Source organism: Colletotrichum costaricense (genome assembly GCF_030867565.1).
Source record: "Colletotrichum costaricense strain IMI 309622 chromosome Unknown Scaffold_3.1, whole genome shotgun sequence".
In the NCBI taxonomy this organism is placed as follows: Eukaryota; Fungi; Ascomycota; class Sordariomycetes; order Glomerellales; family Glomerellaceae; genus Colletotrichum; species Colletotrichum costaricense.
Window position 1 is genome coordinate 3,365,631 of NW_026848232.1, and position 26,629 is coordinate 3,392,259.

General features: G+C 53.2%; 12 protein-coding genes across 12 annotated transcripts; 6 read left to right on the forward strand and 6 right to left on the reverse strand.

Moving 5' to 3' along the window:
* Nucleotides 1-400: 400 nt before the first annotated feature.
* On the forward strand, nt 401-895 carry CCOS01_03971 (uncharacterized protein; the record flags this gene model as incomplete). Its single annotated transcript, XM_060452154.1, has 2 exons — nt 401-417; nt 481-895. 2 exons carry the CDS (start codon nt 401-403, stop codon nt 893-895), a joined length of 432 nt encoding a protein of 143 aa, XP_060318419.1.
* A 2,467-nt stretch (nt 896-3,362) lies between these two features.
* Nucleotides 3,363-3,689, reverse strand: CCOS01_03972 (uncharacterized protein; the record flags this gene model as incomplete). The annotated part of the gene is made up of 1 exon (XM_060452155.1): nt 3,363-3,689. The coding sequence occupies one exon, from the start codon at nt 3,687-3,689 to the stop codon at nt 3,363-3,365; it is 327 nt and encodes a 108-aa protein (XP_060318420.1).
* Nucleotides 3,690-5,995: 2,306 nt separating this feature from the next.
* Nucleotides 5,996-6,115, reverse strand: CCOS01_03973 (uncharacterized protein; the record flags this gene model as incomplete). The annotated part of the gene is made up of 1 exon (XM_060452156.1): nt 5,996-6,115. One exon carries the CDS (start codon nt 6,113-6,115, stop codon nt 5,996-5,998), a length of 120 nt encoding a protein of 39 aa, XP_060318421.1.
* Nucleotides 6,116-7,138: 1,023 nt separating this feature from the next.
* Nucleotides 7,139-7,748, reverse strand: CCOS01_03974 (uncharacterized protein; the record flags this gene model as incomplete). The annotated part of the gene is made up of 2 exons (XM_060452157.1): nt 7,139-7,426; nt 7,506-7,748. 2 exons carry the CDS (start codon nt 7,746-7,748, stop codon nt 7,139-7,141), a joined length of 531 nt encoding a protein of 176 aa, XP_060318422.1.
* Nucleotides 7,749-9,369: 1,621 nt separating this feature from the next.
* On the forward strand, nt 9,370-10,292 carry CCOS01_03975 (uncharacterized protein; the record flags this gene model as incomplete). The annotated part of the gene is made up of 2 exons (XM_060452158.1): nt 9,370-10,133; nt 10,244-10,292. 2 exons carry the CDS (start codon nt 9,370-9,372, stop codon nt 10,290-10,292), a joined length of 813 nt encoding a protein of 270 aa, XP_060318423.1.
* Nucleotides 10,293-10,929: 637 nt separating this feature from the next.
* On the reverse strand, nt 10,930-11,970 carry CCOS01_03976 (WLM domain-containing protein; the record flags this gene model as incomplete). Its single annotated transcript, XM_060452159.1, has 1 exon — nt 10,930-11,970. The coding sequence occupies one exon, from the start codon at nt 11,968-11,970 to the stop codon at nt 10,930-10,932; it is 1,041 nt and encodes a 346-aa protein (XP_060318424.1).
* Nucleotides 11,971-13,003: 1,033 nt separating this feature from the next.
* CCOS01_03977 (ER lumen protein retaining receptor) lies at nt 13,004-13,845 on the forward strand (the record flags this gene model as incomplete). Its single annotated transcript, XM_060452160.1, has 4 exons — nt 13,004-13,028; nt 13,096-13,154; nt 13,216-13,282; nt 13,352-13,845. The coding sequence occupies 4 exons, from the start codon at nt 13,004-13,006 to the stop codon at nt 13,843-13,845; spliced, it is 645 nt and encodes a 214-aa protein (XP_060318425.1).
* A 129-nt stretch (nt 13,846-13,974) lies between these two features.
* On the forward strand, nt 13,975-14,634 carry CCOS01_03978 (uncharacterized protein; the record flags this gene model as incomplete). Its single annotated transcript, XM_060452161.1, has 1 exon — nt 13,975-14,634. The coding sequence occupies one exon, from the start codon at nt 13,975-13,977 to the stop codon at nt 14,632-14,634; it is 660 nt and encodes a 219-aa protein (XP_060318426.1).
* An 890-nt stretch (nt 14,635-15,524) lies between these two features.
* CCOS01_03979 (uncharacterized protein) lies at nt 15,525-17,203 on the forward strand (the record flags this gene model as incomplete). Its single annotated transcript, XM_060452162.1, has 2 exons — nt 15,525-16,298; nt 16,376-17,203. The coding sequence occupies 2 exons, from the start codon at nt 15,525-15,527 to the stop codon at nt 17,201-17,203; spliced, it is 1,602 nt and encodes a 533-aa protein (XP_060318427.1).
* A 529-nt stretch (nt 17,204-17,732) lies between these two features.
* On the reverse strand, nt 17,733-18,625 carry CCOS01_03980 (uncharacterized protein; the record flags this gene model as incomplete). Its single annotated transcript, XM_060452163.1, has 2 exons — nt 17,733-17,836; nt 18,040-18,625. 2 exons carry the CDS (start codon nt 18,623-18,625, stop codon nt 17,733-17,735), a joined length of 690 nt encoding a protein of 229 aa, XP_060318428.1.
* A 1,774-nt stretch (nt 18,626-20,399) lies between these two features.
* On the reverse strand, nt 20,400-20,712 carry CCOS01_03981 (uncharacterized protein; the record flags this gene model as incomplete). The annotated part of the gene is made up of 2 exons (XM_060452164.1): nt 20,400-20,610; nt 20,675-20,712. The coding sequence occupies 2 exons, from the start codon at nt 20,710-20,712 to the stop codon at nt 20,400-20,402; spliced, it is 249 nt and encodes an 82-aa protein (XP_060318429.1).
* A 3,458-nt stretch (nt 20,713-24,170) lies between these two features.
* On the forward strand, nt 24,171-26,377 carry CCOS01_03982 (uncharacterized protein; the record flags this gene model as incomplete). The annotated part of the gene is made up of 2 exons (XM_060452165.1): nt 24,171-24,340; nt 24,406-26,377. The coding sequence occupies 2 exons, from the start codon at nt 24,171-24,173 to the stop codon at nt 26,375-26,377; spliced, it is 2,142 nt and encodes a 713-aa protein (XP_060318430.1).
* Between the last annotated feature and the right edge of the window lie 252 nt (nt 26,378-26,629).

The window sequence follows — 26,629 nt, forward strand, 5'->3', positions numbered from 1 at the left end:
CGCCTTGCATTCCATGACATTGTCAGACTGTATCAACTTGACGATTTCTTGCTGCTCCCAGATCTCACAACGAACCACAAGATCATTCCTCGCATTGGGCCCCTTGCCGACTCGTGTGCAGTGTTCGCATACTTTGACCCAACCGAAAACCTCCAAGTTGTTTGCGATTACACAGACATCCCAGACACACAAGACCTCGCTGCGCTCTAACCCTGCGCCGTTCGCGAATCGGTTGAACCAGCATCTGTACTGTCGAAGCGTGGTAACGTCTTCTAATTCGATATCCTGTTGAAGGAAGCACTCAGCCTGGGGAAACCCCCTCCCCTACCGACGCCAGCAACCTTTCAGGGATCCCACGTCGCCCTCATCTACGTCACGGCCCTCTCGCACACCCGTCACCATGTTCTGTTTAAGGAGGTGAGCATCGCGAAGCAATACCCCGACCTATTGTGGTTATCTCTGCTGACAACTCCCTCACAGCTGGCTCCCCCTCCTCTTCATCCCAACCAACGCCTCGCCGGCCTTCATCTTCCTCTTCTTCATCTGCACCTATTTCCTCAACAGGCCCTGCGTCTACTGCAGCTTTCTGCTGTTGATCCTCTTCCTCACCTCGTGCAACTGGTCCGACCGCTGCTTTTTCGACTTTAGCAGTAACTGGTTCCAACCCCGCCCGCCCTCTTCTCTTCCGCTCCCCGAGCTCGATCCGAACACCAGCTTCAACGCCTCCGTGGTGGAAGTCATCAACTCCACAGCCAGCGCCCTTGCCGGAGCCGCGGCAGAAGAACTCGCGCGGCAGAGACAGGAGTGGACGGGGTTGGGCATCGAGTGGTTGCGTAGTCTGCTGGGCCGGAGGGAATGGCGGGTTGACTGCCTAGACATCAACATCCGCTTGTAGGCCATGTCGCCGACAGACTGTGTGAGGGAATGAGTGTTCACGAGTAACGACTGTTTGCGAGGTTGGGAAAAGACGGCACGATAACAAGGCAGGAAGTTGGACACGCGGGATACCACGATGGTCTTTAGGTGCATTCCAGGGCGTTTTTATATTGTACATGGTGCGTGAGGTGCCATGTGGAGTAGAGCACCGAACATATTGGACACTAGTCTTTCGATGGGTTGTTTCTCCCCCTATAGAACAGAACGTTTGTGCTCCGTAGGGTCATGCCTTTAAGCACTGGGTATATAGATGTATTCAATACGATACCGATCGAGCCTCACCCTCGCGTTGTCCGTTCAGCTGCACTTCTCTGCTGAGGGTTGCAATGTCATTGTCGTGAACGATGCAGTGCCACTCGTACCATGGATAAGCTCTCTCCTTCAATGAAACCCGGGTCGTAATGGTGCTCGTTGCTGAGGGGTAGGCATGACGATTGGAAACGGAGCGCATGTTGCAGTGATGTCAAATACGGGACAGGGGTTGTTGACGAGGCAATTGAGCACTCCCTCTGATGGCAAAAGTCAGTTCAATGAGCAGACATGATTCATTCGCTCAAGGAAGCAGAAGCTGATTCAAATTACCGATGTATATTAAGATGTTACGGAGATAACGTTTATACTCGTTTTGCAATGGAGTCTCCACGAGACCGAACCTGAAGTATCTACCCGATCCTGGACAATCCGGTGATCTTTACGCCAATGTGATAAAGATATTGTGAACAAATTGGCCCAGACTCATTGGTATCTTCATGTCTTCAAAAGCGTAAAACCATATGGCAATGACATTAAATACACGATTCTGCTGCTTGTCCTCGGTGATGTTGGAACGAAGTCAGTCGATCCAGTCAAAACCACATGCGAAATAGATGTCAGACCGAGGTATATCCGCGTTGCATTAGCCAGTATAGTGCGCCGTGGGACACGGACAGCGTAATTGAGAGGCTGTTCCACTCGAATAGCGTAGGTACGGCAAGCTGATTGAGTTGGCTCCTGAAGCTAGGAACTCAGGTGAGTTCCGAGGATAGCACATGCTAAGGCATAGCCATCAGATACTTAAGCCAGGGCACGACACAATAGAGCAAGTTCCCGTAATCCATGTTTCGAGAAGTATCTTGGTCTCCTCAGCTGTATGGCTCATTCAAGATCCAGTATCGTGAGTGTACCGTCATGTTTAGGCTATAGGTCGAAAAAAGAGCATAAACGCTTTCCCACATGAACGGGTGTATCAGTGAACAATATCATGCTAAAAGTTTCGGAAACAAACACACACTCTTGAATATTTCTTAACATTGAAATATCATAGAAAAGAAAGTTGGAATGGGTATCGTCGTGTTTTGTAAGATCGAGGAAGGCCATCTCTGGTCTGCGAGGACGATCTGTAAGAGAATTTGACATTGGAAATTTGGAGGCAGTACCGGATTTCCTCTCCGTGCAGTCAATGACACTTATCAATATTGAAAAGATCCTTTCAAGGCCAAGATCAAGACCATGTCTGAAGTTTAGTATCAACCTCTCCATCGTATTATGTCGATATTTTTCATGGAAAGATACATTTCAGTATTTCTAAGTTCTGTAGGACCTAACGTGCGTTACAGATTCCGCGAAGATTCCCGCGGCATACAATCCAATAGCTTATTTGTTATTCCTCTTCGATACCTGTTACCTCAAAAGACGGAAAACTAGACTCGTTCAGGGACCTCTGTTTCTGCGCCGTAAGGTCAGGTTGAGTGCGAATCAACACGTTGTGCGAAAAATTGAAAGGCTCTGTAGAACTCTCCAAGTTCCTGTAGTCGCAGGCAGGACATATCAAGGCCGGCATATCTAAAGACAATGAACATCTTATACCATGGTCGGCCTTTTTCTAATCCAGGTAGTTGACGGCAGCAAGAACAATCCATGTTTTTTATGGTTTTGCGGGATTTCAGCAGGCCTTCTCATTCAACACCAGCAGGGGATCCTACTACTAGACTGGGGAATTCTTACTTGAGCTACGCGGTTTACGTCTACGGATGAGCGGCAACTGCCGTTCACCTACCTTTGTCACGGATGAAAGTGCCGAGCAGACAACATGGGGAACCACGTGCGAATACTTGGCCGTTTGCAACCAAGCCTCGCAAATATTTGACGTAATCATCACTTGAGGATGAACCTCTCTCTACAGCATACGATGGCCTACGAAGGTCTGAAGAACGCCTTCCAGCTGTTAGGTATAACTGAAAGTAGAGGTGCTAACGGCATCAATTATGGCGCCTTCAGTGAGCCTCGATCGAGGCTTCACCAAACAAGCTTCACGCTGACGTGAACGGCTGACTATGTGGCAGTGCCTGCCCAGTAACCGAAGACTACTTCAATGAATCCAGCTTGTCTAGGCATTCACCGTTGTAGAGCCAAGCCGGCAGTCGATTACGGGCGGCGTGGTGTCAGCGTCATGTGCCGTATCCGTACGGGTTTTGGGGGCCAGGAATAGACTTTGGACAAGCATAATCGCCAGTCCCGAGGTTTGGTATCCCGAACCGGAAGCACTGACGAGTTCTCGAATAAAGTTTACCGCATTTCCGGGTCAGGGAACGAGGCCCGATCGACCGGCTGTCTTGGGAACGGGCAAAACGGGGTCCATCATGGATCAGGAGGCCGGAGTAGCTTGCGCGGTCGCCGTAAGAGGCGCGGAAGGCCGGTAGAGCGGGGCGGAACTGGATGCTTTCGTCGCGGGGGCGGTGCCGCCGACGAGTCCCGGGACTCAGCCCTGCCCACATTACGGCGCACACGTCAACGGCAACACCGGGTAATTAATATCGATCATGGTGATGTGCAAGACTGCATCGGGTTGTGGCGTGAGCCCTATGGTTGGGTGGATGCTTGGCGTCAGCTTTTCGCCATTGCTGCCCAGGTTGTGTGTCGTGTGAGCGACCACCCGTTTGAAGAGAATGAATTTTTAGTCTTTTTTGTCAGTTGATGATAATCCAGGCTGGCCCTTGGACGATGGACCCCGGCCAAAAGCCTTTCACTGACCCTCGCCCTCTTGCTATGATGCTTATCTGCATTAAAGGCGAACCTTGCTTGCATGAGCAGTGGGGCGGATGCGATGAGTGCAAAGATAGAGGCGCAGACGTATTCGCACGCATACGCAGAGTCTCTCCACTTTGAACAATGTCCAGGCCTCCAGGATCTATTCGTAGCTCGACGCGCCTGGGGCCTGAGACCAAGTCCAAAGTCCTGGTGAGTGGAATAAACGGTTGATGAAGAGCATTCTCCAGTCGCGGCGGGAATAGTAACAATATGGGCGAGAACGTCTCGAAGGATTCCGTCAGTTTGATTCAGGCATTCCTTCTCTTCGCCCGACGGTTGGAAGACTGAGACAATTCGAGGGCGTGTGTTCAGTCGGGAGCACCGGCAAACGGCCAAGACAACGCCAATTCTCCCACCACCAACCATAACGCTTTGCGAGATCCCCAGCCTTTTCTTGTCTGGATTCTGGAGAGTGACAGGGTCATCTTGCTGACGCCGAGGAGAGAGGGACTGTACCAAAGCATCACTGCATCGCTATCTGCAATCTGATTTCGTATAAGGATGAGCATGGTAATCCGTACCAAGACTGTAGTGTGTTTGGTCGTGGTTTGTTGTTGGTCTTGTTTGGCCGGTTCGGCGCCGAGGCATGCAGCCACAATCGAGTGCAGACACGAGTGCGGACATCGGATTGCTTCCTCATTTCACCATGATTGCCGCCTCCCTTCCTGCTACCTGGTCTAAGTTCTGAGCGATGCTTCCCAGGCTGAAAGCCACAGCTGTCTCCCGACTGCAAGTTGTTGTCGCCCTCGGCACAGGATGCCGGTTGTCGACGCCAACCACGCGGCCAGTGACGAGTTGCCATAGTTGACAGGAGAAACCTGAAACCGGGGGGCCACGAAAGCTTCTGTTGCTAGCCGCCAAACTTGTGTTGGCTAGCGACAACTCCTCGAACGTGCCGTGAGCCGTCAGAAGAGAAAGGGTCGGTCACCGTTGGTAACACAGCTCTGGGTCCAACCAGCAACGACATCGGACCAGCGAGGGCGGGGAGGGAAACGGACGATGGGCGGAGCGGAAGTGATTGAGCCCCAAACAGCGGAAGCATGCGCCACGGCGTACAGTACCATGCCAGCTGTATGGAGGATGGTATCTGTAGATTCGTAAGGTAGTCCTGGTGCTGAATTATGCATCTAAAAAGAATAATCAATGGGCAGAAAAAGAAAAAGGAACAGCGGCACCTGGTTCGACTGGGAACAAAAGTTGCAGACAGCCGTTGTCGCCAAAAGGGAGAAGTGGCAGGGGTATCTTGCAGGGCCACGCGTCGCTGTGGGGCCACCGGCGCCAAGTGCCAATTGGAGCACACTGAGGTCTGAGGATAGTTGACCAGCCGAGACTGAGAGGCGTGAGGACTGAAAGAAGACGTGCGAGTTGAGGGCGTGAGTCTGTATGTCAGAGCGGAACGGTAAAAATGGAAAGGTGAGGTTGCTGGTGCCGGGACGTTTCTCTTCTGGAAGGGGAAAGGGGTCTGTCTCTCTTTGGGCCCTGAATACTTCAATTTTCAGCCATGCCACTGGCCTCTGTGCACAATCTGGTTGGATATCGTTTGATCGACCTGGTGGGTTCGGACGGACGACTCGAGTCGTTCATCGTGTCTTTCGGTGCCATTCGTGTCAGTTTGGGACGTTTATACTCCATAACAGACGTTGCGCTGAGGCAGAGCCGCTGATCGCCATACGCGGAGCGGATTGATCCTGGATATGCGCCTGGCAGCCGGGGCGAGGGGTGTCGAATTAAAAATAAATGCTGACTGCAAGTCGTTGAGCGCTGAATGAGGCTGTTGGTTTGTTGGATCTTCGGCTGTAGTCTTGAGCCTTGAATTCTGATCGAAAACCGCAGTGGTTGTTCCCATAGTATCCCGTACGTACGCGATACGGAGTACGGTCTGGTCGAATCCTGTATGCCAAGTAGCGGAACGGGATTCACTGTGTTGCCGGCGCGCATATGGCCAAAAGGCCCAGTGACGGCCAAGGTGAAGCCCCGACGGAGCGGCCTCACGTCATTGGACGGGGAGGGGGAAGCTGAATGGCGCCAAGGGGGCGGGCGCGTTGAGACACGAGAAGTTGACAGTGAGACTCTCAAGGAACCAAAGCCGCGCCAATCTGCCCATGTAAGCCATGGTGCGCGGGTAGGAAATGGGGTCGTGCCGTGTGTGCCTGGGTATGTACAGTACCTACGGGTCCATAGGTAGCACCTTAGATACGGAGTACGGCGCTCAGTTTTGTCCCAAGTTGTTTGATCCGATGCCAATTAAGGTAAAGTAAGGTAGGCCATGTGTGTCCGTGGCCACTGACCGTCGGGCGCAGCAGTGGATGGGATGACCTTGGCTGCTTTCAATTGTTTGAAGCCTCGAAGGCAAATATGCAGATTTCGGGGGAATCGACATCGGATGAAGGATGACTGCCTGAGAATGTCTGATGGGAATCCGTGGGTGTTGGTAATCGTCAATGGGCACGCGACACTTCCATGAGTGACTTGGCCCGGGGCTTGCCTCATTCGTTGTGTACGCAGTACCTAGTATGTACTAAATCGCCCCGTCATCGATATCTCGGTCCCGCGACCGAGAAATTGGTGATTTGGGGTATCATGGAAGGAACCGCCCAGAATCTGGATGTGTGCCCACGGGCAGGAGCTACATTAAAAATTGGGAAGTACATAGTAGACATGGGCACCTTCTATCTGAATGGGTCTATGGCCCGGGAAGGGGGGGGGGGGGATTTGGGGAGGTTCCATTGTGACGTTGGCAGCTCCGATAAGGAAGGATCACAGTTCCCATAGTCAGGTGCTCTCTTGCCGTTTCGGCCAAACGGCGATGGCCCGGGTCCCCTCCACCTCGGCATTCGCTTACACTGTAAACGAATTCGCCTAGGTACATTTCCTTTTCTTACATTTTCGTTCGTGGTCCTCTTAACTCCTCGTGAGATGACTTGAGATGACTGCAATTGACTTTGCGGCTGACTGACTGCCACTTCGGACTATGTTGCTGATATCAGATCGTCAAGACAACCTATGCCAGAGTGGTTGTTAGTTACTACGAGTTAACCGGCCCGTCGGCACACTCGGCACTAAGCCTAGCACCGAGCAAACGGCGGTGCATACAATGTGACAGCCAAGGGCGATACCTATCGAATGACTGAGTACCTTACTCTCCCCTAAGAAGACTCAAGAGAGCAAGGCAGATATCGGCTAGTCGACTATGTCCCCTTAGCTCCACGCAAGTGGCACCGGCGCTGACCTTGACGCTGGAGCCACCCCCAAATTGTGCCAAGCCCGTTAGCGGCTTATGCGGCGACTGGCAACCTGTCTGGGAAGTCTGGGACCACATGCCTGCACCTGGAAGTTGCAAGTTGCAAAGACGGCGAGGACCGTCACCAAGGAAGGAGAAGAAGCACGAGAGCAGAAAGTGAGCAACAGCAGGAGCACACGACACCTGATGGAAGGGTGTAAGGTGGTACCCCGTACCTACCTTACCTACCTAATGCCATAAGGTACCTCACTCCGTAATGTACCTTACCCAAAGGCCCAATGGCAGGACCACCGTCTCCACCCCTGCCGTTCCGAGCTTTGGAGAGAGTCAGAGGGGCAAGTGCCAAGTGCAAGTGCAAGTGCAAGTGCAACTGCGCGACCGCAACGCAACTGCCAACTGCAGATTCTGATATTCCGCCCACGCTCACGCTCCAACGTCGTCTCCTTTCTCTCACCCCTGCTACCTTGACCCCCGTCTTTCCCGGACCACACCCACCGGGTCCCATTTTGCTCAAGCTTCTTTTTTGAGATTGTTCCCTACGGCGGAACGCTCCTCTCCTCCTCGAACCCTCGCCAGTCTGTGTTGATTTTTGTGTTTTTAATTAACCTTTACTGGATCCCAATGGGCCCTTGTCTATCCGTACGGTCTGGCTACGAATACACTCGCGGCATGAGCAGGCGCAGCAGTGTCTAGTACCACCGTAGGACGCGGCTTGTCACCCGCTCCCGGTCACCGGCGACAGCCCGGGCCCTGGCCGCCCTGCCTCCATCAACTCCTTTCGACGCGGGATTACGTATGCCGCTCAAACATGGCGCATACGCGCAAACCCGCCAGTCTCAGTCTCTTTCCGACTCTCTCGCAAAGGAATGTGGGTGTCTGCTTTTTTTATTTTTATTTTTTACCACCATCGTACGTACGCTCTCTACGTAGTACCTAGTAGCTATCCATAGCCCATACCCCGTACGGGTACCTTACTACTACTACTACTACTACCGTTATTTGCGACCCAGGCGGCTTAGACAAGTCCCCTGTGATATCACCTTTCGTTGTTGTTCTTGTTTCCTTGGCACTGTGGAATACTCAATAAAAAGGAACAGTCAAATGCGAGAAAGGAGGCCCCTCGGAAACACTGGAGCCTGTAGCAGCATTATCATCTTGGCAAAGAAACCGAAAGCTGCAAGAAAGAAAACCCTCCAAAAAATCCAGTTCCGTAGGTGCTCCATGGTCTGCGTGGGGATTCTTTGCCATGGCGGGACTCGGGATGCTGCACTAATACCATGACCGGGATCACCACACACCCTCCACAAGCCCACTCCCACACCCTCACACCTCCATCCCTCACTCGTCTCCCGTCACCACACGCCTCTCGGGCTCTCTCTCTCTTTCCTCTGGCCCAGTCTCTCATTCACTCACACTCCCATGTATGAATACACGAATCCCACTCCCTCCACCTCCCACACATCCATTCGATGTACTTACATATCACCTCCTCCTGCCCTGCTGCGCATCCCTAATGTCCGCTCCGGTCTTCTTCTCTTACCTCTTATTCCTTGGCATCTGCGTGTTTTGACATCCTTCGGTAACATAGACATAGACCTGACCTCGACATCACGGTCTGAACACCTGCATCAACACATTTCACCATCTCTTCCTCTGCGTCAGAGTTGATCGGCTCCCCTCGCCCGCGGTTCCGCCCTCTGGAACTCGTCTTATATACCGCCATCGCCTGACCAGCTTCAGCAGTACCCAAAATTTCGCCCACTCTGTTTTTGACCGACTCCAGAAATCGAAAGGATTATTCTACGCTTTCTCTCGTTTATCCCAGTCGCTTGCTATTACTCACCGAACTTGACTTGAGGCAGTCAACAAACGAATTACCTTCATCGGCCCCTCTGGCTCCTGTCATATCCACCTTCACCTCCTTCCTGCCTCGCATCGGCCACCTCCCGAAGACAACTTCTTGGCATTACGAGGCCTCCAGAAAACTCGACAAACAGCAGCATCCCGCCATTTTTTGGAACTTGGGGATTCTTGTTTGCCGTCATTGTTACCGAGTAATCACCCATCATTCTGGATCTCGATATCAAGAATCCCACTCAAGCAACACAACAACGCAATTAGCCAAGATGCGCTTCAACCTTACTTTTCCACTCGCCGTGCTGGGCCTCACATCAACTGTTCTTGCGGCACCTCAAGCAGCCAGAGATGTCAGCCAATCCTCACCACCGACCATCGAAAAGCGTGAGGACACCAAGTACTTCCACGAGCCCTGCTGTGGCGAAGAGCTTGGCCACTACGATATCCGTTATTTCAAGCAAGCTGTGGGCTACGACGAGCACCGTGTTGTTCTCCGCAACCTCGTCCGCTCCTACCTGACTATTACCAAGAAGCTCAAGGTTGAGACATGGCTCGCCCACGGCACGCTTCTGGGTTGGTGGTGGAACGGCAAGATCATGCCCTGGGATTACGACCTCGATGTTCAGGTCTCGACGGCGACTCTGTACTGGATGGGTCAGAACCTGAACCGCACCGAGCACGACTTCGACTGGACCGACACGGATGGCAACGCCAGAAAGGAACGCTACCTGCTCGACGTCAACCCCCACGGCACTGACAAGGACCGCGGCGACGGCCAGAACATCATTGACGCCCGCTGGATCAACATGGCCAACGGTGCCTTTATCGATATTACTGGCCTCGCCGAGCGCGACCCCTCCGGAATGCCTGGTGTCTGGAGTTGTAAGAACTACCACCGCTACCGCACCACCGACCTTTTCCCCATGCGCGAGACCGAGTTCGAGGGTGTCCCCGCCACCATTCCCTACAGCTTTGAGCGCATTCTTTCCGAAGAGTACGGTACCAAAAGCTTGGTGACCACCGAATGGCAAGGGTAAGTTTAGAGATCTGCGTTGGGATCCATGCTTTTTGTTACCCCCAAATAAGCTTTGATCCTGGTGGCGGAATTCCGACTCTTATTTTCACGACTAACACGATATGCAGACACAAGTGGGAACCGGAGCAAAAGGAGTGGCTCAAGACACAGCAATAGCTGAAGGCTGTTTGCTTTCACTGATTGCAGAATCTGCATGACTGGAACGTGGATCAGTTCAAGCGATGGCTTTTCCAAGCCGCAACACGGCTTTTTCTTCTTTTTGTTCCGTTTTGAAGCAGAAAAACATGGGCATTTGGGCGATAGCAATTGGCGTCGCCGTACGCCTACATGCATTGGCGGCGTTTCCGGACATGGCATAGGCATGACATCAAGGCGTTCTAGGAAAGGGATATCATACCGGGAGGACACTCGGACGAGGTCTCTCTCTTTTTTTCTTTTCTTTTCACAGCATTCATGGGGGAGGCGGCAATTTGTACGAGTAACAGCATGGCTCACCTGTTGGGTAGAAAGATATCACTACCTTATATGACCCGTCGCATTGAGGGTTTAGATGGTCATGCAAAATAGCATGATGCGAAACTACAATGCGAGCACCTATTTGGGCACCCACCAATCGTTTTGAGAGCGGATATTCATCGTGATTGAGTTGACTAACTACTCCGTGACCAGCGAGGTCAGTTGATGTCCCATGTCCAAGCCACCGCAACGCCTGCGCAATGCTAAATCCAGAAAGCAAAGTAACAGTAACACCATACGAACGCTTCAATGTTGCTCCGAGTACCATGCAGAACCTCTACGACGACGGGCCAGAGTCAGGCTTTCCTCCGTCCCTCCTCTCCATGTTCATTTTTTTAGCTCTTTCCTCTGCAGCCTTGGCCAGGATCTCTCGTCGGCTCAAGCCAGCGTTGCCACCACCGCTTCCTCCCACGACGAAATCACCACCTTCCCAACCACCATGGTCCTCGACGTCCTCTTCCTCGTCTTGTCCCGGCGCATAGTACGAAGACCCCTCTCCGACCGTGTGTCCGCCATGTTTCCAGTCCGCCGCGTCGACTTCGCGCTCGATCTGATGGCACAAGTCCCAAAAGTTGCGGTCATGGTCGCTGTGTACGTTATGCGCCAGCTCATGGCACAACGTCTTGCGAATGGTCTTGTAATCTCTGTAGCCGTCGTGCGCATCCGTCCTCAGCCGCAATTCGATCGCTTCTCCATTATTGCGGTTCAGGCCGAGGAGTCGAGTCGTCCCCTCGTGGTTGGACTGCGTGTTGGACAGGGGCTCCATCTCCGTCAAGACGCCGACGCTGAACTTGTGCTTGCGCATGGAGGCGCGGATGCCCGGATCCTCTTTCAGCTTCTCGAGAAGCGCCAGAGACCTCTCTGGACGCGGGAGGCCTGCTAGCGGCCGGACGGAGAGGAAAGTATAGGTGCTGTCCGCCTGTGCGCGGCCCTGGTCTCGCCTCCTCGAGGGCCGATTCTGTCTGCGGGCGGCGCTGCGGGCAGCGTTTCGTTTCGCGGCGAACTCGGATGCGGCTTGGAGGGAGGCGACCTCCTTGGCCTCGACGCCCATGAGCATGATCTTTTTGTTTTGTAGGTCGACGAGGGACATGTCGGGGTCTTTGAAGGGGGGTTTGAGGAGGCCGAGCTTCGGAACGATGAACTTCTGATTCGAGGCGGGGATCAAGAGGGTGTCTTCGACATCTTCAGAGAGGTGGGTGATTGTTCCATCCGGAGGGAATTTAAAGGTTTGTGGTGTGTTGCGGTGGGTGAGCGTTATGGTGATGGCTTCATCGGCGGAGTCGTCGTAGTCGGACTCGCAAGAGTGTGCTTCGGCCATGATGGTGGGGGTTTGAATTGGTGATCGTAGTCGGGTGTAGTGTATCAATAAAACTTGGTATTTTGCTAGATATTTCCAGGGTTGCAAGGAGTGCGCCAAGTTGTGCGTCTATATACAGAGGTGGGTGGCACTCATGGAAATGTTGGGAATCACAACGAGTGCGGGCTGAGGCGCAGATGGCCACCCCGTGATGGGACTCGCGGAGGTTTGTCATTCAGGCAGCTTTGTAATACGTCACATCTTGGCGCACCTGGGAACTCCCCGACCTCCGTCGCGTTCGGGGCAGCGGCCTGGACTTGAAAGTGGAGTCCGCGATTCCCGTAGCGCAGATTTGGGGATCCCGCTCCGATTACCTTACCTAAGCCTATGAGAACCCGTTCCTACATGGATGATTACCTCAGCTTCTCACTCCGAGTCGAGGTGCTGCACCTTAGGTTCCATCTTTCCATGCCGAAGGACCCCACAGCAGGTAGGTGCCTTAGCCTCCAGGAACGAAAGAGCGCAAAGTGTCTCATCTTCATTGCGTGCCTTACCTAAGCCCTGCCGGAAGTGTCTCGTATTAGGTAAGGCGGACAACAGCTCCCGTCGCCGCTGGCCAGTCACTGTAAGGTTTGGTACGAAGCACTGCGTAAGGTACCTGAGTGTTTAGTTGTGTGGCTCGAGTGTTCGGTTCCAGCTTCCAATGAGCTTGCAATCGCGTTCGTGTCCTTTCAACCCTCCTGGAAACCCAAAAAAGCTGCCAGTTGTGCTAAACGCAGTCTCGAAGCTCCCTCCCCAGCAACCCAAGAATTCCAACGTCACGACGCCAAAACATCGCGGACCCAAACAAAACGACACGTCACGAAGACGCTCGACGACGACGACGACGAAAACCACCAGCGTGCAAGGCGACCTGCACCCGCCTGATTACAACCATCCGATAAGCTGTGCGCGCGCTGTCACTGGCAGCTCCAAGCTCCCTCCGAGTTGAAGCTCCCTCCCGCCCCAAATCGTCACTCGCGATCCATCGCCTCGCCGCAATCAACCTGTCACGATGCTCAATCTCTTCCGCATTGCCGGTACGTGTCGCCAAAATCCTCGATACTACAACTGTTCGCTCCGGGGACTAACATGATGGGCTTGCAGGGGACTTGTCCCATCTTGCCAGTATCGGCATTCTCCTCCACAAGATGGTGCAGCTGAACGTGAGCTTTTCGATTCCCGCCATGTCGTCACACCCAGGGCCCTGATCTAATTCTTTCTCAGAGCTGTTCTGGTATTTCGTTCAAGTCGCAAGCCCTTTACTTCCTGGTCTACATCACCAGGTACCTTGGTAAGCCTCCATTGCCTTCCCTTCTCTCCGCTTGACCTAAACTAACCAGCGTTTGTTTGCCCCCCTCAGACTTGTTTACGACCTCTAGTCTATGGAACCTCGTTTTCAAGATCCTCTTTATCTCTTCCCAAGGGTACATCGTTTACCTGATGACGACCGCCTACAAGCCAACCAACGACCCCAACCAGGATACCTTCCGCGTCCAGTACCTGCTCGGCGGAGCTGCCGCCCTGGCCATCATCTTCCCCTACTCGTACACCTTCTGGGAGATCTCCTGGACCTTCTCTATCTGGCTCGAGGCCGTTGCCATCTTGCCTCAGCTCTTCATGCTTCAGCGCACTGGCGAGGCCGAGACCATCACCACCCACTACCTATTCGCCCTCGGTATCTACCGTGCCCTGTATATCCCCAACTGGATCTACCGTTACTTCACTGAAGTGAACCACAAGGTCGACTGGATCGCCATTACCGCCGGTATCATCCAGACTATCCTTTACAGTGACTTCTTCTGGATCTACTACACCAAGGTGATGAAGGGCAAGAAGTTCAAGCTGCCCGTTTAAAGTCGTCCTCTCCTACCCACGAGGCTTCGCACGGCTTCCGACCTGGAAACATCCGCCAGGTTGCGGACGCTGCGGAACACAGAGTCATGGGCTGTAACAACAAAAGCTATGAACAAGCGCTGGAGCCAAATGGCGGACCATGACCTTGTTCTTATTTTCGTCCAGTCTCTCAACAAGTATTGGGATGTTCTCAGGCACACAACGCAAAACCAGAAAAAAAAGGGTTTGGCCTCAGGTTCAAGGATAGGGAATATCCTCCGCGACGGATGGATGCATGGCTGGCGTTGGGAGATATGGTTAGTTTTTTGCATGGGCGGCCAGACAGGCAGGAATCCAATCCACGCACAGATGGATGTGTTGGTTGAGCTGCTCACAATGTGCCCACAGATCGGCATGATCGAGAACGAACAGAAAGAAGACCGGGACACCCACTGGTATATAGATGGTCAATGTGAAGAACGTTTCCAAATTTCTACAACCCTCACGCTCGCGCTTGCGCAACATGTTTCTCCCCACCCATCCACACTCACCTTACTCAACGCTCTTCACAATCGCAAACACGCAACTCGCGCACGCACTTCTCAGCGGCTATGGCACGCGTTTGGTGACTCGTTCTTTTCGGTTAGTTCGCCGGCTTCCGAAATCTTGTTGCGGTTCTTGGGACGTCGAGTAAAGGTCTGTCCCTGTTGGCTTATAAGTTTTCGTTGCCTTTGCCTAACTTGGAGGGGGAACCAGATCTTGAACAAGGGCAATCTGGTGTGGTGGCAGTCGGCGGACGATTCAAGGTAATGGATGTCGCCATCGGTTCCTTTTGGTTCCCCCGGCCACCCCGACCTTTCGACCTTGACTTGCTCCCGGGTCCGAGTCAAGTGACCCTGGACAGGGATATGCGACACCAAGGAGCCTAAGGATCGACGCTGTTGGAAGACGATCCCTTAATTGTAATTCTTCTCCGCCTGGGAGCCTCAACGGACCAGGGATTCAGTCCAACTTTGGCTCTTGAGACAACACCAAGCTCGGAACGCAGCCGAAGGTTGATGCCGCTGGCGCAACAAACACCTCCCAACTGCAGGCATAAACTTTTCTGTCGTTTCTGTCAGCGTGCTGTTTCCGAATTCACTTGTGAAACCATGCATGCATTACAGCCAACTGGGCTCTGGGCGTCTGACCGAATAAGAAGATGGGACGGTGGCGCGCTAATCTGATCCCCCCCAGTAGGCGGCTGCCACTATCGTGACGAAAGAAGCCGCCGTGTGGCCCCGTCCCTCAACCCTCAACCCTCAACCCTCCTCCCCAGGTTCCTACTCCAATGAAGCCGACTGGATTATCTGGGATGTGATATCGGCGAGGAGACGGGGCCAACGAGTCTCGACCCGCGCCGGCGTTGCCCAGGTAGGCTGAAAGCCGTGGGGCTCTTATTCTTCGATGGTTAGGATGAAGCGGGCTCATGGGCCATAACATGGGCGAGGGCCGCTGACCGGGCCGCCTGAAGCCTGTTCTTCTCTGGTTTGGTCTTTTTCTTGTGTTATTCCTCTCCAGTTCGTTTTGAGTACTCTTGCTGATTATTAGTCTTCTTGTTAATGGTGATTTGAGATTTGCTTCTTTCGTTCGGACTACCTACTACGGATAATATGATTACGGTGAAGAGGAGGAACACATAATTCGACGACAATGAAATCATGGTGAAGGCTTGCCTCCCACGAATAGTACTGCTATGTGTTCTGGCCTCACTTATGTTGGCGGCAGTTGCGGCGGATGAAGGAAGTGGGCGAAGAGCAAGATGGGTGAACAACGGAGGAGACCACAGGTCACCGGCGGAACCTCAAAGGAGGAGGAGGAGGGGGGCAGGCCATGATATGGTCGAGGACTTATTGGGCAAGAGGGTGTTGCCGCCGACGGCATCAACAGATGACAACAAGCCGGCCCGCCTTGAAGACCGTGTCGTGTTATCGGTGCCGACACCAGCGGCTCTCTTCGGGCGACAAGCAATCGACAACCCCATTGACGCCATCAACTCGGCATCTCGATCAGCACAGCAGGCCATTGCCTCGGCATCCCAGTCTGCTCGAGAAGCTATCCAACAAGCAAACGACCAAGTGAGACAGGCCGGAGATCGACAGCGGCAGGCGGAGGAGCAGGCGAGGCAGGCCAACGATGCGGCCACCCGGGCCTCGATATCGGCCAACAATGCCGTCGTCCAGGCACAGGCAAGCGCTAAGGAGGGAATACTCAACGCCCAGAACGCGGCCAAGGAGAGTGCGAGCAAGCAGGTTGCGGACAACTTTGCCATGGTTACGGCGAGTGCGCAGACGCAGCTGGCTTCTCAGGTTGCGAGCATACAAGCCAGTGCCAGCGCAAGTGCTGCGCAAGCCATTGCTGTTGCGACACAATCCGCTAGTGCGGCTATATCGAATGCTCAGCAGCAGGCACAGCAGCAAATTCAAGCTGCGAGAGTACGTGGTTCTTTCGTGGTCACGCCGTGGTCACTCCGTGGTTGTGTGTCATTAAGACTTCTAACCTTTTAACACAGGACGATGCAAATTTACGCGTATCACAAGCACAAGGGGCCGCAGTTTCAGTTACCCAGGCGGCTCTCGCCGTCGTGGGAGCCATCATTGGCTCATCTCTTCTCACCATACTGGGCTTCTACATCTTTACTCGTTACCGGCGTAACAAGCGCAAGGAACAGACGGCGCGGGAGCTCCGTCGTGAAATCAGCTACCCGAAGCAGAATACTCTGATGACGACAAACGCGCTGGCTATAAACAATGGCTACCCGCAAGATGTCAAGCGTCCAATATCACCGACCCGTCCAGAAACAGCACGTACGACGGGGTCATCTGGAGGCATGGGCTACGCGGTCAGTGATTTCGGCGATGGGCAGCCCAACTTTTCTCGACAGACGACTTTTGTGAGCAGTACCGCGCCGCAGATGGGCATGGGTACGATACAGAGGGAACAGTCGGTGTCGAGAAGGCCGGTGCCGCCTTCGCCCAAGAAGCCGCCCTATTCTCTATTCCCGCCAAGGTCTAGGGATGGCACGCCGGCGACGTCGTTGCCTGCCACCCCGGCCCCTGCGCGAGATCGAGAAAAGGAGGCCCCCCCTCCTCTCACGATTAATCCAGGCACAGGCCCACCGCCTGCATCAGTACAAGCACAGGCACAGGGTCCGGCAAACAATGAAAAGCTGGATAGGGTGGACGAGGAAAGCGATGAGTTTGGGGAGGGCACAAAGAACTGGTTGAGACGGACGCAGACCGTGAGTCCGTTTGGGGACCTGGCAGATACCCCGACAAGGGAGAAGGATCCGAATTGGCCATTTGCGAGGTCTAATTCGCCGCCTCCGCCAACAAGATGAGAGCGATGGGCCTAGAGGCACGCGGGGTTGAAAATGGTACAGGAAGGGAGAGCCACCGACGGTGGTTCTCAATTCATCGATTGACAGGTATCAGAAAAGAAACGGAAACTTTCTAATACGCTCAGATTTCCCTGGGCAACTTTCATTATTCCATTGTTCTATTATCTATTCCTCAGGGTCATGATACCCAAACGTTCATATTTTTACTTGAAGTATAATACAAAAATGTATTATGATGGTATGACATTCATGCAAGACGAGAGACGGAGGTCGTCAGTAATCGCCCGCTTCTTCCGCCATACGATGAGTGAGACAGAGAGAGAGAGGGTGGGTGGTCTGGTGTCCGTGTGTCTTGCTGGTGTGTTGGATCGAAGCTTGGCAACAGAGAGTTTGGTCTCAAGTTCGAGGCCGCCTCCACAAAGGACCATCATTGCCGACACCTTTTCTGCCTCGACTACTTTTACCGCAGGTGTTGACGAGGGTGTGTTGCCGAGTAGTCGGGCTCGTATCTCCGGTTGCTGAGTTGACTTTATTCGATGCCCAGAGCCGGCAGCACGTGGGAGAGGAGGATAGTGGAGAGGATGAGGAGGTTGCGGCATCCGCGCCCGCGGGCGAACCGGTTTCTATGCAACTCTGTTAGAGAACTGGTCCCCCTCTCTCCGCAGTGTTTGATCGACGATTGACAGGTGAAGATGACTCTGTATTTCTCCCTCTCTCTCACACATCCTCTCACCCGTGTCACATACACTCTCTTAGATTTCCACTAGTTTTGTGTGTGCGTTTGTTTGTATGTTGACGCCATCCTTTGGGTTTCGCTCAAACACCTGATCGCTTACCTCGATGCCCAGAGGTGGAATCTGATGAACGACCGGAGGAACTGAGGCAAAGCTTTTGATCAAAGTCTATCGCGATGCCCAGGATAGACGGTAGGGAAGCGTCGATCTGCACGGCCTCTAGTTCACGTTGTAGGCGATCAATGTCCCTTTCGTTGTGGGCATTGTTATCATCATCGCCGTCATCTTCACAGCGATCCTCGTCTTGTACTTGATGCTGGCCCTCGGCTGCCTTGCGTCGGAGGACGGCGATCTGCTGCTGTAGTTGCCGCGCGAGGTATCGATCCATCTCGCTGGGTGACGAAGATGTCACAGAGATGGCGCCCCGGCGACGAGGCCGTCTTGATGTGGATTCCGGGGGTAAAGAAAAGGAACGGGGCGCGTCATGACGGGTAAGGAATAGGCCATCTGGGACAGAGTGGCTCCATAGACCCGATGAGGAGGTTTTCCGTGATGACGGGCGAGGTGGTGTCCATAGCCACTGGAAGTAGGCAATATCCTCCGCGCGACTTCTTTTGAAAGGTGGTTCTTGGTATTCCTCTTCAACTTCTTCTGCCTGGCGCTTCCTTCGCTGGCTTGTTTGGGCCATGTTGGTGGTTCATGCAAGGACCGGGGTCCTCGCTTTCGAGGCTCTCTGTTGACTAGAGGTGATGGCTCTGAGACTCAGGTACCTCTAAGGTTGAACAGCCAGTCTTTCCGATTTGTGAGGTCAATGAAACTAAGCAACGATCTGATGTAACGATGCTAGAGCTTCGAATGAACAATGCCCCGTTGTGAAGTTGAAGAGGTAAGATGAAGTGAAATGAGGTGATGAGACCGTGACTGAAGCTGTGTCCCGGTGCCGGTTTGTGCGCTGGCGGGGTAAAATCGACGGTCCGCCGCCTGGCGCGAGCTTCACGTTCCGGATCGAGCTAAATGGTTTCTCTCGGGGAAACAAAGATGTCCATTCCACAAGTCTGTCTAGCCCTTCTCAGGGCCCATCGTGGCCGCTTTGCATGATTTCTCGGATCCTTGGGACGTAGTATGAAGTTTGGGTCCGGAAAAAAGATGAGACCTGTCATCTCGGTCTCTTCGGAAACGTTCTGGTATAGTTCCCTCTTTTTCCATATCATTACACATCCACACCGGTATGAGGAGGAACTGGTGTCGTCGGTGCTTCGTCCCATCTTTTCTGTTGCGGATGAAAGTTTCAGTCGGTTCGCCAAGATTTCGAAATGCAGATGAGACTGTAACTGCCGGCGGGCTTTTGTCCCGTCTTCACCCTAGCCGGAGCTTGTTATACTATATGCAGCGTGAACTTGAAGACGGGATGACCCGGCGAGGTGGATCACAATCCGGCGTGACGGTTTTGTAAGCTCGGGTCAAAAACTAGACAATAGTAGCCCTACGTACGTCCACTCGGTATAAAACATGCGGGATACAACATCGCCCCCCTGTCGTTGGGAACCCGAGAATATCGGTTGCAGGATGATGTGTGCTTCTGAGGCTCTTCTTCCAAATTAGAGAGTGACTCTTCCTTTATCTTGCTGACCAAGACTGCATCTGTCCCAAAAGGGCGTCCGTTGCTCATACGCAGGCACAAGATCATTTGAGCAATGCATCTGTTAAGGGACCACACCCTATACCGTCTCATATAGGTATGATCACCGGATGGCAGACCCGATCTGTCGAAACGCTAGGCCTGAACTCTCGGCCATTGATGCAATGTTTGTGATGCTATTGCCCGCTCAGAACTCTTTACATATAATACTATGCTGGCTATAGATCATGCCGAGGTTCTCCGTCATCAATCTGTCAACCCCGTCAACCGATTCTGAACAAGTATCCCACCTCATAGCCGATGAGGTGACCTCTGCCATCTCGTCTCTTCTGTCGCCCTCAAACTTAGGCCGTCATCCGAATGCGCAAGCCCCAGCCAGAAACACTGAGCATGAGATCTTAGCAAACACCTCTTAGCCAACACCTACTCCTCCGAACCTCGCATCTCAGCTGACGAGCCTCATTCGGCAACATCAATCCTCCATGGCCCAGTTGGCTAAGGCGTCCGACTGTTAATCGGGAGATCCCTGGTTCGAGCCCAGGTGGAGGAGTTCCAACGCTGTTGCGGGTGCTCGCTTTTGCTTTTGCGCTTCCCTGGGGCGTTGCGGCGGCCTTGGTCGGTGACGATGTGAGGTGGTGATGTGGGGAGTCAAGGGACGGTAGATATTTTGCGGGGAATCAAGGTTTCTCGAATGGTGATACACAATGTGAAATGCTATGCTGGGTGGGTATCGAGCAAACTAATCATTATCATACAACAAAGAACACAAGGAGGGCTGGCATGGAAGTTCCCACACACTCCTTCGAAGAGCCAACCGGGCGTATTAGCGACGACTTGCCGAACTCCATTGCCTATCCCATTGCTCCATCTGTCCAGCTACACGATTGGGCCTAGCCGACGACTGGCCCGTGACCCAGAATCTGTCCATCGGGTCGGATGAGCGTGAGTAGCTTGTGGTAGTATATGACGTTTGATTGGCAGGTGTATCGCGTCTCTGCCCGCCGGTGTTTGCAGACGTGGAATATTGAGAGTAGCTGGCAGGCATTAGGGTCGGTCTGACAGGGTGCAAGGGGAGAAGTGAGAGATTGGACGTCGTACCTCGGAGCGGGACGCTGGTAGTAGCTAGATCCTGACATATTGCGTTGTGGAGGGGCGGGTATGATGAGGGTGGTGACAAAAGTGCAAGATGGGTGGATGTTGGTTGTTAGGATCGTGAAGATGAAGTTGGTTTGGCCTGGCCTTGAAAACTACACGGCAACCCAACAGATCAGGCCTTATTATATATGAAAGGATGTAAGTGAGAGATGGCCCAGCTTGAACTTGGGAATAGGCAGCTGTATCGCCCGCTGCAAATACAAACCACGAGGAAGTGGACAAAACACATCATAGTGCATCCTTTTTCGAAACGATACCAGTTGGTATTGTGAAGGAACCAAACCCAGGGGCACCGGGTATCATGGTGGAATTAGGATTGAAAGGGAATAGTTAGGAATTACAATCGGAAAAAATGGAGTGTTCATACACCAGAGCATGGCTGTGATGTTACGGAGAATATTGAAGATGAGCGACAGGGGAAGCGACCGAGCGCCGCAGTCACTTGACGGTAAAGACTGTCATGGGAACATTGGATTAGGAACGTAAAGATTGAAGCATTGGCTGGCAGTGAGCGACAAGCTCCTTTCCCGACCTAGAGAACTGTTAGACTGGCGGCAATAATGCTTGACAGTAATGTTGAAGGGTAGAAGTCGGAATAGAGAAAATGCATCTGGAAAAATGCCGGAGGATTGAGGACAAGGGGAGGGTTGATCCCGGTTGGAACTGGCCAGAACCGTCGCGCATGGAGGGAGCTTGGGTAACTTTTTCGAAGCTTCCATTGCATCGCCAAGTAGTTTTGCCACTCGCGTGGATCTGGGATGACTTCCGGGAGATAGACGTGCAGGGATGAGACATCGGACAGGCGGCGGCTTCTTTCAGAGGTAGGTAAGATAGTAACAGGCACTTTGTGTGATAGGCATGCAGGCGGGCTGGCTTGAGAGGGCAGATGTTGGCGGGCGGGACTATGTATCGCTAGTTTGCGTGGCTGTCGAGACCCAGCGCGGGATGGATGCGAGTAAGAGGGTCCGCGCTATGTTCTCGTGTCCGTGGAACATTCGGGGAAGAGTTAGGAGGCATGGGGGCACGCAGGCTAGTCTGGGCTGAAAGGCTTTACGTAGGTATCGCAAGAGCCTGGCGCCTGGTCAAGACCCAGACTTGAACAGAGGGGCGCGGTGAACGGGATCTAAGCTTCACTTGCCCTTAAGGAATAGCTTGGCGAGCGTGGATGGTGATTTGCAGGAGGGCCGCCAGACGATCGCCACCATCAAAACCCCAACTTTTTCGCCTCGCCGTTTGGGGGCGGGGCATATCGACGTTGTGGGAACTGGGATCCAGGCCATGACATACGTGCTGGAGATGAGAGTCAGTGACGTGAAGCATACGAGACAAGGAGGGAGAGAGGTAATGCGGAGGCATCCAGAGCTATCAATGGCGCAGACCTACAATATTCAACTTGACTCTGTGGCTCAGTTGCAATTCATGCCAAGATCAACATCACTCGAAACAGGTCACACCGCAAAGAAGAATCCTGGGCTCGTCGAGGCCGCCGATGACTTACTTGTCTATCTGCAGCGAGCGTTGGTGCTGAGTTACATTGCAACACATTACAATACCCAGGCGTTCAATCTGATGCACCACACCCACACCCACCTCATCGACAACGAGCAAAGGTATGGATTATGGATGTGGCTGGGTTTGCGGGCGGTGCTTCGCGGAAGGATGGAGTACAACCGAGAGGCGTAGCACACTGAGAAGCATTTGGGCCGAGAATTGGCTACATGCTACGGAGTAGCCAAGCGGAGAATGAAGCATTTCTGTGTTGTCACGGCTCATGGCAAATTGCACTGTTTTTCCCCCCCTTACAAAGAATGTAATTGCAATCACTCTCATCATTGTCTTTTCAATGCTTAACGAGCCATAGAATTGAGCGAGGTGCTCAACTTTCGCCAGACCCCAATTCGATTTCAGACAGGTGTAGTAAGAGATACATAACCACTATTGCCGATTTATCAAGGCAGCGTAGAAGAAAATGTTTGCGACCGAATGCCTATTCAATTACGGACCGCTCATTTACAAAGCAATCTTGCTCGAAGCTCAAGTAAGGGATTTCCCTCTCTCACAACTCACTCCGGACGGAAAGATTAGACATCTATCCGTCTCCGTATGAGCCCAGAGAAGTGCCTAGGTAATACCTAGCAGTCGCATCTCATTCTCGCACGTCATTTTCCCGAGCTGCTGTCCTGTGGTAGCGCGGGGGCTACAACAACCTGGCTCAGCCACACAACCAGTCCCTCCCTCTCAACTCTGCCTGACAGGGCATTTTCTGCTCCCCCCACTCATTCACTCACTCATTCGCTCACACACACTCGGTCGCTTACAATGTTTGCTGCTGCGGTTCACAGTAGCAACTCGAATCCACTGCGGCCCGTCCGAGTCCCTCTTCCCTACCGATACGCTATCCGTCATTGTGCGACGCGGTCACTGTGTTTGGGATGAAGCCATCTTCATCTCATTGCTCTCGATTCTTCTTTTCCCCGTGGAACAAGAGAGAAGACAGTCGCGGATAGCGGCTTCTGGCACCATTGTAACCGCTGACGCCGAGAACGGATGACGGGGGATCGTTGTCAATGGGCGCTTACTGTGACTGGGATTCGCTCCTAGAGTGCTTCTACGGATAGCCGAGCAACTCAAAGCACCAGTAATTCCGTTGCCTAAATCCAACGCTTTATTGAGGCAGCTCTCTGTGAGCTGACCGAAGCTGTCTCACAAACACTCCTTTGCCCGTCAAGAACTGGCACAAAATCTCAACTTCCTCACTATCCTGACAGTAAATGGATATTGAGAATCCTCCTCATCCGTCACAACAAACTTGGTCCCATACTGCTCAGTCTGATGAAGTCCGGAAAACCCCCCCGCCCCCCGGGGTGCCCCCTTGGCTCACAGCTGAGCCTCTGTCCCCTGCAACCCAGCCGACTGGCGCACCACCATCATTCTTCTACTTCATAGCCATTGGCTCCGCCAGACCACCTTCGAGACCTCCTCCTCCAGGCTGCCAGTTTGCTGTGCTACCAAACCCCGGCGTACTGAGGGCCCAGTCTTATCACGTTTCCACGCTTAGATCGTTGGCGTTAGCTGCTTGTTGACCCTTGCTCTGTGCCGGCTCCCGTCTATTCTCTGGGGCCGCCCATTCCCCTCCCTCCCTCCCTACCTCTCTCGCAGCAGCACCGCGGCGGCGCCACGGCGAAAGGCACCATCTTTCAGCTCATTGATAGCCTGGTTGTCCCCCTCACTTCATGGCCAAAACTACAGATCCATCCTCCCCGTTGTCCATCATGTCTCTCGCTTCAACCTGAGTCTTTTGCCTCAATTTCTCGTCAGACACTTGGCCTACAGCAAAACTCACCAGCAATAGGGTCAAGTTCCCTTCCCCGCCTCACTTACACGCTCTACGACGCTCTACTTGACAAGGCTGTGGCAGCCAGCCTCCAACCCGAGCTTCATGTCAGCTTCACCTTCAAGTTCGCACGCGACCCAGACTGGTCGCCCTTCGCTTTGGAATGACTCGGCCGAGCGCAGATTAGCTAGGCTCTATGTCTACACGACCTTGCCTCTCACCAAAATTGTCGAAGTCGTTCATAGAGTCACTCCGGGAAAACGAGACTGTCCAGGGTAAGCCGAGAGATTGGTTTGCGCCGGCGCAAATGCGGTTGCTGACGCCAGCCCTTGCTTACTAGAAAGGATTCAGCCAACAAAAAACTGAACTCAATTCTTGACAAAGAGCCGCGATGGCTTCACCCACGAACCCGGACAGACATGGACCGGCGCATAAGCGCCCTTGATAACTCCCCAACCCGCCAGAACACGCCCGAGAACGCGTTTTCGCCAAACTACTCTCGCTCAATTTCTTCCGGCGCCCGATCGCATCTGAGTGTACTCCCTGATTTCAAATACGAAGGCGGCGACAGCCCAACCGTCAACGACTTTCAACCCTTTCACCACTCGCGCTCATCTTCTGCTGGCTGGGGCCCGCCGGCCCCGGGGCCACTTCCGACATTAGTGACCACCGATATTGCGTCCGTGCCGCCGCCCGAAGCCGGAATTCACCGGCAGACAACGACACAAACCCTGCAGGATGTGCTTTCACAGTATTCAACTGGATTCCGTCACCAAGTCAGCAGGCTGTTGAAGCGCTACACGATGCCGAGCAACACGATGATGAACCAATCACCATCGGACGACGACCGACCTGGCACTGCCAACTCTAACCCAGCATCCTGGATATTCGAGTACAATGCGCCACAGAGAAACTCGGAATCACAAGCTGCACCCCTGCCCGGCGACTATCTCAACCTACCGTACCACCTCCTCAAACAAGGCTTTTGCTCTGAAGGGCTCGCGGAGCATGACTCGCGATCTTGCTTCTGCCACGTACGAGACGAACTCCCGAATGACTCTTGGGTCACCGGCTCAGGTCCAACTCCTTTTGCCCAACACATCCTGCATTGTGGAGAGCCTCCGAATCAGGATTGGAACACTCGCGACCCCTTCGGCCACAGTATCTTGCATCTTCTTGCAGCCGGGAACGCTCACCACGCCCTCTTATTCAAGGCAATCGAGTCGTCCCCCAACCCCTCGGTCACGAATAGCGCCGGTCAGACATTCCTACATCTGCTCAACGACAGCTGGTTTACCCAACACGCCGATTCTCTCTTCCAGCTCATTACTCGTCTGAAGCGATCCGATTTTGACTTGTATGCTCGCGATGTATACGGGCGCAACTTTTGTCACATTATCCACTCAAAAAAGCCGAGCGTTCTGAGCCAGGAGATTAAAAACGCCCTTCTTAACCAGTTTAACCCCATGGCATATTGCTGCCGCGACGCATTTGGCAACATTCCTGAATCTGCCCCTATCGTACTGCCAATCCGGAGAGCCTATACTGCTGCTGTCGGGCAAGAGATGTCCTCGACCTGGGATTCACATACGTTGCGCAGGGGTCCGTCTCCTATCGAGGAACAAGCACAACTTCTGAAGCTCGTCAACGAAGCACACACCAACACCCGAGTACAAGATACACAAGGACGCAACGGTCTGCACTGCCTCGCCGATGCTATTCTCAGTCAGGAGTCATTATTCGCCAGGTTCCCCCAGCATCTTGCGCAGGCAGCTACCGCAGAGCATTCCGGCGGTAGCAGCCGTAAGCGCAAACACAACAAACCTAGCAAAACACTCACAGACTCCTCAAAGGAGAGGCTCACTGCCAGGGAAAAGGTCGTGAGAGACCTCATTGACCTCGGCGTTGACGCAAACCACTATGACAAATACGGCAACACCGTACTGATGGCTTTTGTGGCCCAGCTACCCGAAGACGACGACTACAAGAAGCCCGTCAACATCTTGGAGGCTCTCATCGATGCGGGTGCCGACGTCAATGCCCGTAATAAGAATGGCGAGACCGCGCTGCATGTCGCAGTCCGCAGAGGCAAAAAGCTTGCCATGCGTACACTTCAACAACACAACGCAAATGTACAAGCCCGGGACGTGGAAGGTCGAAGTGTGCTTGATGTAGCCGACCGAATGGTGACGTCGTATAAGCAGAACCCTCACTTCTCACACTACGAGGCTTGCCATGCGTGGCTATCGGGGCAAGCCAAGGCAGTTCAATACCCAACAATACACCAAGAATGGGAATTGCGAGACTCTTGAGAATCTCAGATAGAGGGTGAATGATTAGTGAGTGGAAATATAGGGACACACAAAAGTTTGATGGGTGCTGCTCCGAACTTTTCTCCTGTTTGCGTAGAAGTTTGTGGTGTTTGGCGTTGCTGTTGCTTTGAAGAATAGAGAAACGAGTAAGGGGTGGTACATGGGAGTGTAAGATGGTAACGACAGAACATCATTAGATACCCGAGTCCATAGTTGTATTGATTGTCAAGGCTCACTTGAAACCATCACATT